Genomic DNA, 13910 nt, shown 5'->3' on the forward strand with positions numbered 1-13910 from the left:
ATTTAATATACAAAAATACATTTATTTAATCTGTGTAATACACATGGTTTTTAAAGATATAACTCTTTTTTATATCTATTCAACACGTGTAATATACGGGGTTTTTAAGGATGTAATTTTTTATTATTTGGTAGATTTATTCAACCCGATTATACACGGGTTTTTTTTTAAGATACGACGTTTTTAATATTTAGTATACAAAATTACATTTATTTAATCTGTGTAATACACATGGTTTTTAAAGATATAACTTTTTTTATTATTTGATATATAAAATTACATTTATTTAACCCGTATAATATACAAGGTTCATAAAGATATAAGTTTTTATTATTTAATATATAAAATTACATTTATTCAACCCGTGTAATACACGGGGTTCTAACCTAGTGTTTTTATATATATAAATCCCAAGAAACAAAAAATAACTACTATTTTACGATTACAATTCTCCACATCTAACACATAGCGAGGGAGACCAAATTACCACAAAAAAAAAAAAAAAAAAAAAACAACAACAAACCCGAAAATAAGTTATTGTATACGAGAAGAAGAAGGGGTGATCTTGATGACGAGACCAGGGAAAACATCATCCGGGTCATGAATATGCGGGTTTCTTTCGACTATAAACGGGTCGCCACACTTGTCGCTTATGGTGTGAAGTGTTTCCCCTTCTCCCACCACATATATCTCGTCACACGGCCGTATATTCATCACCGGCAGCCTGTCTCCCCCCACACCCTCCTTCGTGCTAAGCGAATAACTAAAATTTTGATCATCTCTAAACGCGCCGGTAAGCATAAGTGCGACTAGTGCGAGCGCACAATAAAAAGAAAGAGCATCCGCTATTGCTAGCACTCTTTTAGCTTTCATCAACTCAACCATCTTTTTTTAGTGTTTTGAAATAACTAAATATGAAGAGGGGGTTGGGGGGGGGGGGGGGGGTTGTGGTATATGATAGCTTGAAATTTAATTAGGGGTGAGGGTTTATATAAAGAGTATGCATGAAAACAACCGCAACCCACGTTTGACTAGAAAAAGGGAAGGTGGCAACTCTCAACCATAAACTGATGAACCAACCACTCAACCACACCCACACCCACTAAGGTGATGGTGCAGCCGGTTCTTTTAATGGGGCCGGTTATGGTTTGGTTTTATATTTAAATTTAAATTAAATACCTAAACCGCTATGACCTTTTCTTGATGTTACATATACATGACCAAGTCTAAGTAAAATTGAGAACGTAAATGATGGTTAATAAGGTCAATGGAATTAAGAAGACGGAAAGAATGGGCTTATTGATGGTCAATTTAATGGACCTTATTATGGCCCACTAAATAGTCTCTTTTCTTTTTATACCTATAATAAAAACATGTATATTACCCATAACATGTTGAATGTAGAGGTATTTACGACCCGGTTCGAATGATTTTAACACGATTTCTGGACTGGACCGATAAGTACGGTTTGGCCTGACTAGCCAACCTACGCCAAACGGTTCGCTTTTGGTTGTTTGCCTGTTTAGACCAGGTTTATTGCTTATTTCTCGAATCTTATGATTAGATTTTCGAAACTTTGGTAAAGTGGCGGGTTTGTAAAGATATCAAACCTTTTACCTTTTATGTAGTAAAACGCTTACTAATGAAATAATAAGATCAACATCTTAGGAAAAAAAAGGACGGAGTCAGTTTAAATAATAATATATACGTGAAAACAAATTTTAATAGAACAAAGTCAGTTAGCATAATAATATCGACGTATTATAATTAAAACTACGATACATATACGTATTATAATTATCTGATTCTTATCAAAGATTAATATTATATTTTTATTCAAATTAAAAATATTAAAGAACTTTATTTTTTAATTAATTTTTAGTATTTCGAGAATTTATCTTATATTCAACCTCCTTGGTGATAATAGAACTAGAATAGATGGGTTTTTGTTGCCTACGCACATGAATCCATATCCTTGCTTTTCTATCAATTTATAATTCTAATTATAATCTTCCTCCACAATCTGATATTATGGTTCTAGTATAGACCGAATTCCGTTATCGTTTAATTATGACTAGTAATAAATACCGGGACTTTGCAATATTTGATTGATCACAATTCTATAGATTGCATTTACTATCGATTGCTCTTTTTACATCGGCTTCCAAATGTAAAACGTATATTGTACCTTACAAACCGTACAACCGTAAATCGAACCACTCCCTTCTAAACCAAGCCAAACCAAATTTAGCATCTTTAAACGATTCATAAACACCCATAGATAAATCAATATCTTTGGACATTTTGTAATAACTAATATTATAAGAAAAAAATCAAACCACAACACCAATACTAAGTGACATCTTTATCTCTACATTTAATCAATAATAGTATAATACTAAAGTGGCCCATTAACCACACCAACGTATGATAAACCCTTCTTCAACCTGTCATTATACAACTATTATACTGACGAAGACGTACATTACAGTCTCCTCCACTTCAGAGATGCCTGATTAATCTCGTGTTCGTGTTGATGGAGAAATTGATATTCGTTAAACACCTTCACGCTCGGTTGATCAGAACTCATCTTCACACTGACCCATCATCGATATTTCCCGTAATCCAATCATATTCACTTCTTTCAAACAATCTGCACAGAACCCATTTCGTATTCGATCAAATTCAAAGACCCACGTTGCCAATTTGGAACATTGTGATACGATGCTTCTCACAGAGCAATCAACCTGCTTTTGCACTCCAACTGTTTGACGAAATGCGTGAACGAGGATTAAACGGAAATAACCTGACTTCAATACACGTTTTGAAGGCTTGTTGTCGGGTTCAAGATGTTGGGTTTGGAGGGAAAGTTCACGCTCATATTTATAAGATGGGTTTTGTATCATATCTTTATGTCTGTAATTCTTTGATTCATATGTATGGTTCTTGTGGACAGTTGGATTGTGCGAAGAAGGTGTTCGATGAAATGCCTGAGAGAGATTTAGTTTCTTGGAATTCAGTTATTTGTGCGTATAGTCAATGTAACAGGTTTAAAGAGGTTTTGAGTCTTTTTGATCGCTTGCGTGACGCTGGTTTGATCCCTGATTCGGTAACAATGGTGAAGGTTTTATTAGGATGTATCAACATAGGTGACAAGAGTATTGCAGAGTCTATGGTTAAATACATTAAAGATAATAACATTGCGATTGATGTTTACCTTGGAAACACGTTAATCGATTTACATGGACGGTATGGTTCGGTGGTGTTGGCAAGAGAAGTGTTTGATCAAATGAACGAGCGAAATATAGTTTCGTGGAACGCTATGATCTCGGGTTATGTTAAAGCGGGTGACTTGATTCAAGCGAGAAAACTATTCGATTTAATGCCAAAACGGGATGTCGTTTCGTGGACGACTATGATCACTGGCTACTCTCAAAGTGGTCGGTTTTCTGATTCGCTGAGTCTCTTTCTTGACATGATGAAAACGAATATCAAACCCGATGAAATCACGATCGCTAGCGTGCTCTCCGCTTGTGCGCGTTTAGGATCAATCGACACGGGCAAATCTATACACGACTACATCCGTAAAAACAACGTAAAACAGGACTTATACGTCGGGAACGCTTTAATCGATATGTATTGCAAATGTGGTTCAACCGAGAACGCACTTAAAGTGTTTGATAAAATGCCGATAAAGGATTCGGTTTCCTGGACTTCGGTCATTTCCGGGCTCGCGGTGAACGGAAATGCCATTTACGCGCTCGAGCTGTTCTCAACGATGTTAACGGAGAACGTGCAGCCAACTCATGGAACGTTCGTAGGGATATTACTTGCGTGTGCGCATGCTGGTATGGTAGATAAAGGGTTGGAGTATTTCGAAAGCATGAAACGCGATTATAAACTAAAACCGCAAATGAAGCATTACGGATGTGTCGTTGATATGTTAAGCCGATCGGGGAAGGTTGATAGAGCATACGAGTTTATGCTACAAATGCCGATAGCCCCGGATGTGATAATATGGAGGATATTATTGGGTAATTGTAAGCTTCAAGGAAACATGGTTCTAGCTGAAATTGCAAGTAACAAGCTACTTGAGTTAGATCCTTGTAATAGCGGGAATTATGTTTTGTCGTCGAACGTTTATGCTGGTGCGGAGCGATGGGACGATGCTATGAAAATGCGAACGTTGTTGAACGACGGGGATGTGTTGAAACCGACTGGGTGGAGTTCTTTGCATCCAAACAACTGAATAACAAAAGGATATTTAACTCTTTATTGTAACATAGAGATAGATGTTTCATGTTTGTATAGTATTTTGATCCTTAACAAATATTTTATAGGTTACATACATGATATGATATTTCAACATAAGCACCTAAAGCGTGCAGCCACCAGCGTGGTCACAAGTACGGGTATAAACAAGCCCAGAGTCTCGAGAGCTACTTGGGATCGGCTCGGTTAAAAGCTCGAACGAGGTCGAGCTTGAAATACAGCTCGTATAGTTATGGAGCCCGAGCTTGAGCTTGAAATACAAAGCTCGTTTTGGCTCACGAGCCTAAACGGGCCCAAACAAAATTTAGTTTTTTTTTTATATATATATTATAACCCTATCCAAAAAAGCCTAAGTCGGTTTCAACTTAGGCCCATATGATTTAAACTAATAAGTAATAACATTGGTGAGCTGGTCTTGAGCCAAGCTTTGGCTCAAGTGATATCAAAGCAAGCTCTAACCGAGCGTTTAGCTCATTTGAGATTGTTCCAAAAAAATAGCTCGAGCTGAGCTCGAGCTTTGGGTTTTACTCGTGAGCCGAGCTCGAGCTCAAATAAGTAGACTCGGTTTGGGCCCAAACCGGTTTGGGTTAAGAAACGGTTTTGGGTTGAAACCCCAACCCAACCAAACTGATTCGGATCGGGTTCAAAACTGGTTTTAATGTTTGAACCGGGTTTTCTTTTAGGTGGGCTCAAACCGGTTCGGGTTGGAACTGATTCTCAACACAAAAATAGCAAACCGCCAATTGGCTGCCAGCATTATGTTGTTTGTGTACAGATATTGGGGACGACGTTTAGGTTATTTGAAAACTAATTCCGAAAGAATTTATAGTTATATTTTTTTATGTATAATTGCAATTCGTCTAAACGTGTTGGAAATTGGTAAAGCCCCTCAACCGGCATTTTCACAATCACGCCAGCACCAGTTTTGATTGAATCACGCCCTGGGGGGTGTATGGGGCATTATGGGGCGTGACTTTTACCACTACGGGACTACCTGATTTTCATTAGACCAAAAGAAACATGTTTTTAAAACCGGAAACACCCCCTTTCCTCTTCTCCCGAAAACCCTAAATGGTCAACCGTCATTTGTTGGTAGTTTATATCTAGGTCAGCGATGGAGTGGCGGTGGCCAACAAGGCTACAATGAGCAGTGGCGGCAGTTGTGTGGTCTAGTTGAGCAGAAGGTGTTTAATTGATATATATGTTTTCTAACATATTTTTTTTTTATTAAAAGTGTAGTTTTGATCAAATTATATAGATGGGGTGGATGAAACAACAAAATTTTGAAACCACAAGAACCCGGATGCGAAAAAACACTTTTAGGATGCAAGTGACGAAATCAGTCAAACCACATGGACAAAAATGACAGTTTACTCTGTAACTAAACACCTGAATAATAAATATACTTTTTATTATAGTTTTTCACTTTCGCACAATTTCACTTTCGGACAATAAATGACGTGAGGTGGGAGATTTAGGAGGCGGACTTCTATTATGCTGACGACTAGGGCCTCCTGGTACAAGATGATTAGGATTAACACTAAATGACCTTCTCGTATAGTATTCCAGATCAGCCACTTTCCACCCTAGCTTTCGCATCAAAAGTTGACTTGACTTAGTGTTTTGCCCGACTTGCTTGGCATTGCAGGTGGTGATGAAGAAGATGACGAAAATGAGTAGGAACTCTTTTGATCCGATGGTAATTGCCATTAGGAGTTGGCTTGTTCTTTCTTGTTTTGGAGATTGTGAGAATGTATTGCATGGATGTAGATGGTATTTATAGAAGTTATTTGTCATAAGACTACAAATATTAAATTCAGAATTGTTAATATCAATTAAGATGAAATATTTTATTGATACATGTTATTAAAGTAGGTTTAATATAAATTAATTGCAGCTAATTTCCTAATTATTTGTTATTTAATTTTTCAGTTTTAAATACTATAATAATTACATTATGATTTCAATCATTTATATCTATTATAACTGATTTTTCTTTTTTTGGGATTTGATATCTTTCTTTCATCTATATAACTTATTCAATATTTTGAAAAAAACATAACAACGAACGGCTGTTGTGACTATGGAAACTTATGAGAAAGTTGATGATATAGTTTCTTTCTCGGGTAACTTTGTAGAATAGTAACCAAGTTTTAAAAGTGTTTCAATTAGGTCACTCAAGTTTCAAAAGTGTTCCAATCAGGTCACTCAACATTCATTCTTCATTAAAATTAAGGGTTTTTTCATCCATTTCATAGGTAACCGTGGTGATGTGGATTTTTGTTCCTTTTTTCTCTTTTATTTGATGCTAACATCGAGTGATGACGTAGATTGTAATTTTTTTTTTAATTTTTAATGTAATTAAATGGTTTATATTTTTAATAAATATAATTTCATATATTAAAATAATTCGACCCCAGTATCTTATGCTCCATTTTTTTTTGACATGTGGAAAAAAGACATGGCTCGATTTGAATGCTAAGTTATCTAATTGGGACAAAAACAACACCAATGACCTAATTAGAACACTTTTAAAACTTGGTTACTATTCTGTGAAATTTTCCATTTCTTTAATCCATGAATTCATATTTATAAACTTGGTAAACATCACACGTGACAGAAAATTTAGCCAGACATTTGAAAAACGACTAAGAATATCGTTTTCTAATTACATTTTCATTACTAAGTATTTGATTCTTTCAATATGTCACATTTTATTTTTCTTCTTTCAATACGCACTTTTCTCCTTTGCCGTTAGAAATGAACTGATACCGTCCGAAGAATATTGGTATAGGCATCATATCAGTTTTTATGGTTTTCTTGGCATGCCGCTATATAAATTGTAGCGGGTGTTGATACGGTAACGGTAAGTAATGAATTGAGCTGATATCGGGCAAATTACTTGAGGTAATATACTATCAGGTCATATAGTATACACTATTCTTTTTAAGGTTTGATGGTCATGGTGGTACAGGAACGGAGCCAATGTAGTAATAGGGGTAGTACGGGCTACGACTCAACCCCGTATTCGTAGTGTATTCTTTTTCGGTTTATACAAAAAATTCCCCTAAATAAATACGAGGATCCTCTGACAAAAAAACAAAAAAATACGATAGTTAATATTATTAAATTCCCAATATTTTTATAAGCCCGAACCATTTACAACCCAAAATTTATAGAATAAATTAAGCCCAAATTAACAATAAATAATTGAATGGATCCCCATTAGTAAATACCAAAGCGTAGCCCAAGACCAAAAACATTAAAATAAACCTTTCTTATGGGAGACAACTGGAGAGTGGTAACAGAACGTCGAACCTTTACTATCGAGCAGAAGCAAGCGCTGAATCGCTGGTCATCGTCCCTGCTGAAAACTGAGCATGCTGAAATAGTCCCTGGTCACTCCCTACTGAAAATTGATTTCGTCCGACGTCCCTGCTGAAATATCGAGCCTGTTGAAATCGATTTTGTGAGTTTTCAATTTTCTTGGCCTTTGATAGTTTGATTAAATAATTGATTTCTTGTTTATTGTTAACTAGGTTAATGCCCGCGTAATACGCGTGTTTCAACCAAAACCATATTATTTACTTTGAAATGAAACATTCTGTACAAACGCATACATCGGAAGAAAAAAAAAACAGAAAACTATTAAATCCCGGAAAAAAATTCCTTATAGACTACATATGAATATTGTCATTGGTTACAAATAGGGCTGCAAATAAACCAAACTTTCGGCGAACAGTTCGTAAACCGTTCGGCGGGAAGTTCGTTTGTGTTCGTTCGTTTATTAAACAAACAAACATGAACGGAGGTCGTGTTCGTTCGTTTATGTTCGTGAACGTTCGGTAACGTGTTTGTTTGTGTTCGATAGTTCATTAGTGTTTTTAGTTTTTATATCTATTTAAATACTTCAAAATTCTGACAAATTGCATATCTAATAAGTGTCAGTGTATTATATATTCTGTTGTTCATGAATGATTGTTTGTGCTCTTGTTTCCATTTGTGTTCATGAACATTATTTTGTGCTCATTTGTGTTCGTCAATTTCTTTTTGTTTGTTTCCTAAAATTAACAAACAAACACAAACGAACACGAACAAGTTCATTTCCTTAACAAACGAACACGAACATAAAATCTCGTTCGATAAGTGTTCGTGAACGGTTCGCGAACACATATATTTCTTAACAAACGAACACGAACAAGGTCTTGTTCGTGTTTGTTCGGTTCGTTTACAGCCCTAGTTACAAAACTTCCTTAAAGTGATCACATCTTTCAAATATAATAACAAAATTTTATTGCGAAAATATGAAGATTGTGAATGGTTAGAAGAATCGATACCTAATTTATACAAAAGAATATCATCTAACTATTGTATAAATCAAGAACGTAACATTATAAACATAAGAATATCTTCTCCCTTGTGCACCATGCTCTTAACCTGGAAAAGAACAACATAAACCATAACACAAAATATATATAGTTGTAATACACGGTCCATACGTAATGAATAAATTAACTTCTACAGGAAAAACTCACCTCATCCTCAATGGATTGAATATCTATACTGTAGTTGTGGCCTTTTCCCATGATGTTATAACGATTGTGAATTTTTAGAAAGATGATTGGTACAAGTAACCTCATTGCTAGATCTCATTGTAGTTTTGGCCTTTTTGCATTTGCTTTAACTGATCGAGTTGTGTAGTCACCCTTGATGGTGTTGACTCTTGAGTGTATGATGAATTTTGATTATTGCAAGGAGTAATACACACAACTTAAAATTTAACTCAACACCGACTCAAATAATAACCAAAATATAATGAAAATCATGAATCCTTATACAATTACAAATTTAACCTATTAACCTGCCATAATCGCTAATATTGTGAACCCTTATCATACGAAAACTTTGCAGCCTAATCAAAAGAACGTATAAGACTATAATCAAAAGTTACAAAACCAGAAACGTATAAGACTACCTCATTAGGTTAATGCCCGCGTAATACGCGGCTTCAACCAAAACCATATTATTTACTTTGAAATGAAATATTCTGTACAAATACATACATTGGAAGAAAAAAAACATAAAACTATTCAAATGCCGAACCATTTGGTTATGGTTAGTTATGTATAAGATGATCTTCATAACCGACCATAACCGAACCGAACCGAACCAAACCGAACCGATTGTGTTTCATCTTCTTCATTTGTAGATAGATATCTATTCTCTCGTTTCCATCACCCCTTCTTCATTTGCATCTTCAGATGCACTTGCATGCTTCTAAAGTAATAACTAAAAATATAGAAGGCTCAAGAACTAACCTCCACAAGCCAATCAATAAGAATGCTCACTGCAGTTGACCTGGGTTGTTCCACTAACACTTTTTGCCCTCATAGAAAATGACGTAACATGTGCATTATCTTGTTGCGTGGTATCTTTTTCCCAAACTTTCCATTCGCGTATCTGCATCAAAGAAACATGTAGGCTCTAATCATTTTTTAAATTAAATTTGGTCTTTTATAACTATTTACATTGTCACCTATGCTTTGCCAACAATCATAAGCGCCTTATATCCCTAATTATATTAACCATACTTTTAAAATAATAATAAAAATCTTAAATATAGAACAATGAAGAATGACTAAATATGAACAATAAATATTGATAGAATGAATAAAGATACTATAAGTTTATACAATCTCATAAAAAAATATAGAAATAATAGGTTATAGGTCTAACCTCATAAGTCTTGACCAAAAAATGTAAATTGGACCATTCACACTTCAAAAAACTTCACAAGCTTTCAATCACTAACAATAAATGGCCATTCGACATCATATAATTGCCCAACACATGTATGCGAAAGAGGTGAAAAGATAACACTATAGTCTGGTAATGAAAAGAGGAAAATCACACAAAAATTTCATGCAATCGTGATAACCACTAATTGGTTTCATGAAACAATAAACACGATTTGTAAACTCGATTTCAGATACATACTTGCCATTCAATGTATGTTAATCTGCAAATTGATTTACCGATATAAACGTATTAACCTTCAATCTAAAAGCCCAAAATTTTGTTGAAAAACACTAATTGATCGTCAACAAACTTTAAAATGACTAAATCCTCATTATGGTTACTGTATTCAATACCCAATTTTGATGCAAACTAAGGATGAAGGACTCAAATATAAAATGCTACCTGGAGTATACAATCTTCCGGTGACAGAATAGATGCATCGGCTTCAGATGATGAATCAATCTCCACCCTGAACAATAACCATTTCCGAAACGTCACTCTGGATCAAAATCAAAATTGACCTCTTAGACTTCGTTAGGGTTTTGGCAGACAAGTTGAAAAGGATATGAGGAAACATAGATTCATTACCTGAAATGTTGAGGATCCAGAGGATTGATGAAGAACAGATTGAACAACCAGAGTAATGGTTATAATAACTCTTGAGCATACCATCAAGATCCCGAATGGCGTCTAAAGCATCCTTACCATCATGTCACCGCAACCAACAACTTCGGTCATCAATTGCTCTTATTTCGACAAATTCGTCGGCAACCTTTGTGACCCTTGGTAAACAAAAACATATTATAATGTTAGAATGTCACAACAACCTCATATTTTTGTTTCCACTCATTAGCCTCTTTTTGCAACATATCTTTGGTTCCAATGTATACTTGGCCGCGCGCACAACTGATACTACAACACCATGGTGCCTAGCACGTATCGCTGTTATAATACTCCCTCAGCCATCCGTTTTGCCAAAATCGCTTGAGTAACAACAATGTTCATCTTGTATGATCCTACATAGCATATGTACCTATGTATTACAACGGTAGAACGATTTAAATTATAATTATGACTCTGTAAGTAAACAAAATATAACCGATATTACATTTTTTCAACTTTCAACCCGTACAAAAAAAATCGAGTGCTGACAGGCTACCCAACACACCAGACCTAACCTAACCATCTTGTTGCAAATATAAAGTGTTCATTTGATTCATAGAGCCCATGCCATAGGCCATAGGGTAGAGGATAAGGAATGGGTGAATGCAAAGGTTCCATTGACTTTCTTCATTGAAATTACCTAAAAAGTTGAGCCATTAAACATGATAGCTACTTTACCTTCATGGTATTCAATTAGTGCAGTGTTCTTCACATGTGAAGCTGGTAATACCTGCATTTTTTTACCAATGAAGAATTAGAAAATAAAATGTACAATGTAATAAACCTAGATATTTCAAAGGAATATAGGGTAAATTACTTTTTGAGTCCCTGTGTTTTAGTAGTTTTAACTAGTTGAGTCCAAAAGCAAAAAGTTTAACGACCTGAGTCCCTATAAGCATTTTCTTTAACCATTTGAGTCCTTTTGAGTCCAAATTTTAACATTTTGAGTCCAATTTTGTGGACTCAAATCGTTATAAAATGAACAAAAATGGACTCAAAACGTTATAAAATAAATGGCTAGGGACTCAGGGCGTTAAACTTTTTGATTTTGGACTCAAGTGGTTAAAACCACTAAAACACAGGAACTCAAAAAGTAATTTACTCAGGAATATATTTAGTACCAGTTCTTCACACTATCCAGAAGAATACTCTGAAATATAAAAGAATCTAAAATGCATAATAGAGCATCAAAAATATTTGTTTCTATGAACAACAATTTAAAACAAAACATTAAAACAATTTTGATAGCCAGCAATGTGGCAATCCAATCTACTCCTTGCCTTTCTACACTTGGTACAACATTTTCTTAGCCCCTGCTTCTGCTTGCTCTTGCTTCACCTAATCTAAGAAATCGGAATAAAACCTAAAATCAGAATGAATCCCTAAGATCTTATCACAAAAAAAAAAAAAAAATTAAACCCCAAGATTAGAAGGAATCATTGAAACCCAATGAAAAAACAAAATGAAATCGCAATCAAAGACTAAAATCAAAACAAAACCCTAAAATCGTATAACAAAAAATATCAACATCAACTAATCAAGAAATGCAAAACCTTTCCCTTTGAAAGGATTACATTAGCACTTAGAAAAACTAACGTTGTCGCACAGGGTCGATTGAGCTCCTGAGGAGGCGATTCGGCGTCTAGGGTTTTGAATGAGGAAAGGAACGATGATATTGACGGAGGTTGCGGTGGCGTGTCGGTGATTGAGAGATTGAGAAGAGAGAGAGAGAGAGACTGAATTAGGGTTTTGTTTGAGAGAATGAGAGCCAAGCGTATGTTAGAAGCCAAATTCAATCGAACACTTAGAGCTATGCCACATGCCCACTCATTTGAGATATGCCACATAGCTGCTTATTTGGCATCAACCATAGGGTGACATGTGTCCCCCAATGGTTTGCTTTATTAGAAATATAGATATAGATGTGTTATAGTTTATGTTCCATTTTCTTGGCCTTTAAGTTGTTATTTTTAAAAACTTATGCTTTTCTATTTTTGTTGTTAAATCTATTTTTTGATTTGATTCAATTTGAATTGCAATTTGTAAAAGTCTCTTATTGTTGGTGATTAAATTTTGATTAAAGGGTGGAAGAAGATGGAAAAAAGGGAGCTTTGATTGTCTATACACGTATTATAGACAGTGATGTTTGTGGTGAACAACAGTGGTGTAGCAGACGGTGGTGTTTGTTGTAGTGGTGGTGCGAAAAAACACAAAATATTAGGGTTTTTTTATCAAGGTTTATTTTGTTAAGAGTGTAAGATTACCAAAATACCTTTACTACTAACGGTCAAACTAACGATCATTAGACAAAAGGATGCGTCGATAAGAACTCAGGTGTCCATTGTTTCAAAATAAAAACGCAAAGTAATTCTGACAACATATCAAAGTAATGCAAAACAATTTATTTTATAAAATATACTTGTTTGATGTGGTTCACCCACAACTCCCCAAGAACCAGGTTCTGAGTAGGGTGTAATACTAGTGATGAGCTAGGTACTAACCGGTACCGGTATCAAAAATCCTTAAAAGTGGGTACCGGTACCGAATATACCCGGTACGGTATTGTTCGGTATCGGTATGCTGTGGGCATTTGAGGGTAAAAACCGGTACAATAAATATACCCGGTTTAATAAATTCAGTAGCGGTACCGGTAGGGGTGTAAACAAGCCCAGAGGCTCGAGAGCTACTTGTGATCGGCTTGGTTAAAAGCTCGAACGAGCCGAGCCTTAACGAGCCCGAGCCCGAGCCTGAAATAGAGCTCGTTTTGTTATCGAGCCCGAGCTCGAGCCTGAAATACAAAGCTTGTTTAGGCTCGCGAGCCTAAACGAGCCCAAACAAAATTTTAATTTTTTTTTATATATATTATATTAATAATGATGATAATATTGATGAGCCGAGCTAGAGCCGAGCTTTGGCTCGTTTAAGCGATGTTGAAGTGAGCTCGAGCCGAGCTTTTAGCTCGTTTAAGGTTGTTCTCAAAATAGTTCGAGCCGAGCTCGAGCTCAAAGAAGTAGGCTCGAACCGAGCTGAGCTCGAGCCCGAACTTCATAAAAACCTAACGAGCCGAGCTCGAGCCTGGTCAAGCTCGGGCTCGGCCCGGCTCGTTTACACCCCTAGGTACCGGGTACCATGTGACACGCTTGAGATGTTGTAAAGTACACGTCGGATCATTATCA

General features: G+C 35.6%; 2 protein-coding genes and 1 long non-coding RNA gene across 6 annotated transcripts; 1 reads left to right on the plus strand and 2 right to left on the minus strand.

Moving 5' to 3' along the window:
- Nucleotides 1–534: 534 nt before the first annotated feature.
- On the minus strand, nt 535–885 carry LOC110867251. Its single transcript, XM_022116376.1, has one exon. It carries the CDS (start codon nt 883–885, stop codon nt 535–537), a length of 351 nt encoding a protein of 116 aa, XP_021972068.1.
- A 1525-nt stretch (nt 886–2410) lies between these two features.
- On the plus strand, nt 2411–4344 carry LOC110869260 (pentatricopeptide repeat-containing protein At2g22410, mitochondrial). The gene has a single exon (XM_022118552.2). The coding sequence runs from the start codon at nt 2537–2539 to the stop codon at nt 4247–4249; it is 1713 nt and encodes a 570-aa protein (XP_021974244.1). The 5' UTR covers nt 2411–2536; the 3' UTR covers nt 4250–4344.
- Nucleotides 4345–9232: 4888 nt separating this feature from the next.
- LOC110869261 lies at nt 9233–12521 on the minus strand. 4 transcript variants are annotated; one of them, XR_002553008.2, is made up of 6 exons: nt 12331–12521; nt 11856–12077; nt 11413–11464; nt 10660–11087; nt 10474–10570; nt 9233–9732 (listed from the first exon to the last, which is right to left on the minus strand). It is a non-coding gene; the product is annotated as an uncharacterized LOC110869261 (long non-coding RNA). The 4 variants fall into 4 exon arrangements; XR_002553007.2 differs by having other exon boundaries at nt 10660–11104; XR_004863071.1 differs by having other exon boundaries at nt 10660–11104; nt 12309–12521.
- Between the last annotated feature and the right edge of the window lie 1389 nt (nt 12522–13910).

This window comes from Helianthus annuus, chromosome 7, assembly GCF_002127325.2.
Source record: "Helianthus annuus cultivar XRQ/B chromosome 7, HanXRQr2.0-SUNRISE, whole genome shotgun sequence".
Taxonomy (NCBI): Eukaryota; Viridiplantae; Streptophyta; class Magnoliopsida; order Asterales; family Asteraceae; genus Helianthus; species Helianthus annuus.

Coding starts and splice junctions, on each gene's coding strand:
- LOC110867251 (XM_022116376.1), bottom strand. CDS start 885: ATGGTTGAGTTGATGAAAGCTAAAAGAGTGCTAGCAATAGCGGATGCT.
- LOC110869260 (XM_022118552.2), top strand. CDS start 2,537: ATGGAGAAATTGATATTCGTTAAACACCTTCACGCTCGGTTGATCAGA.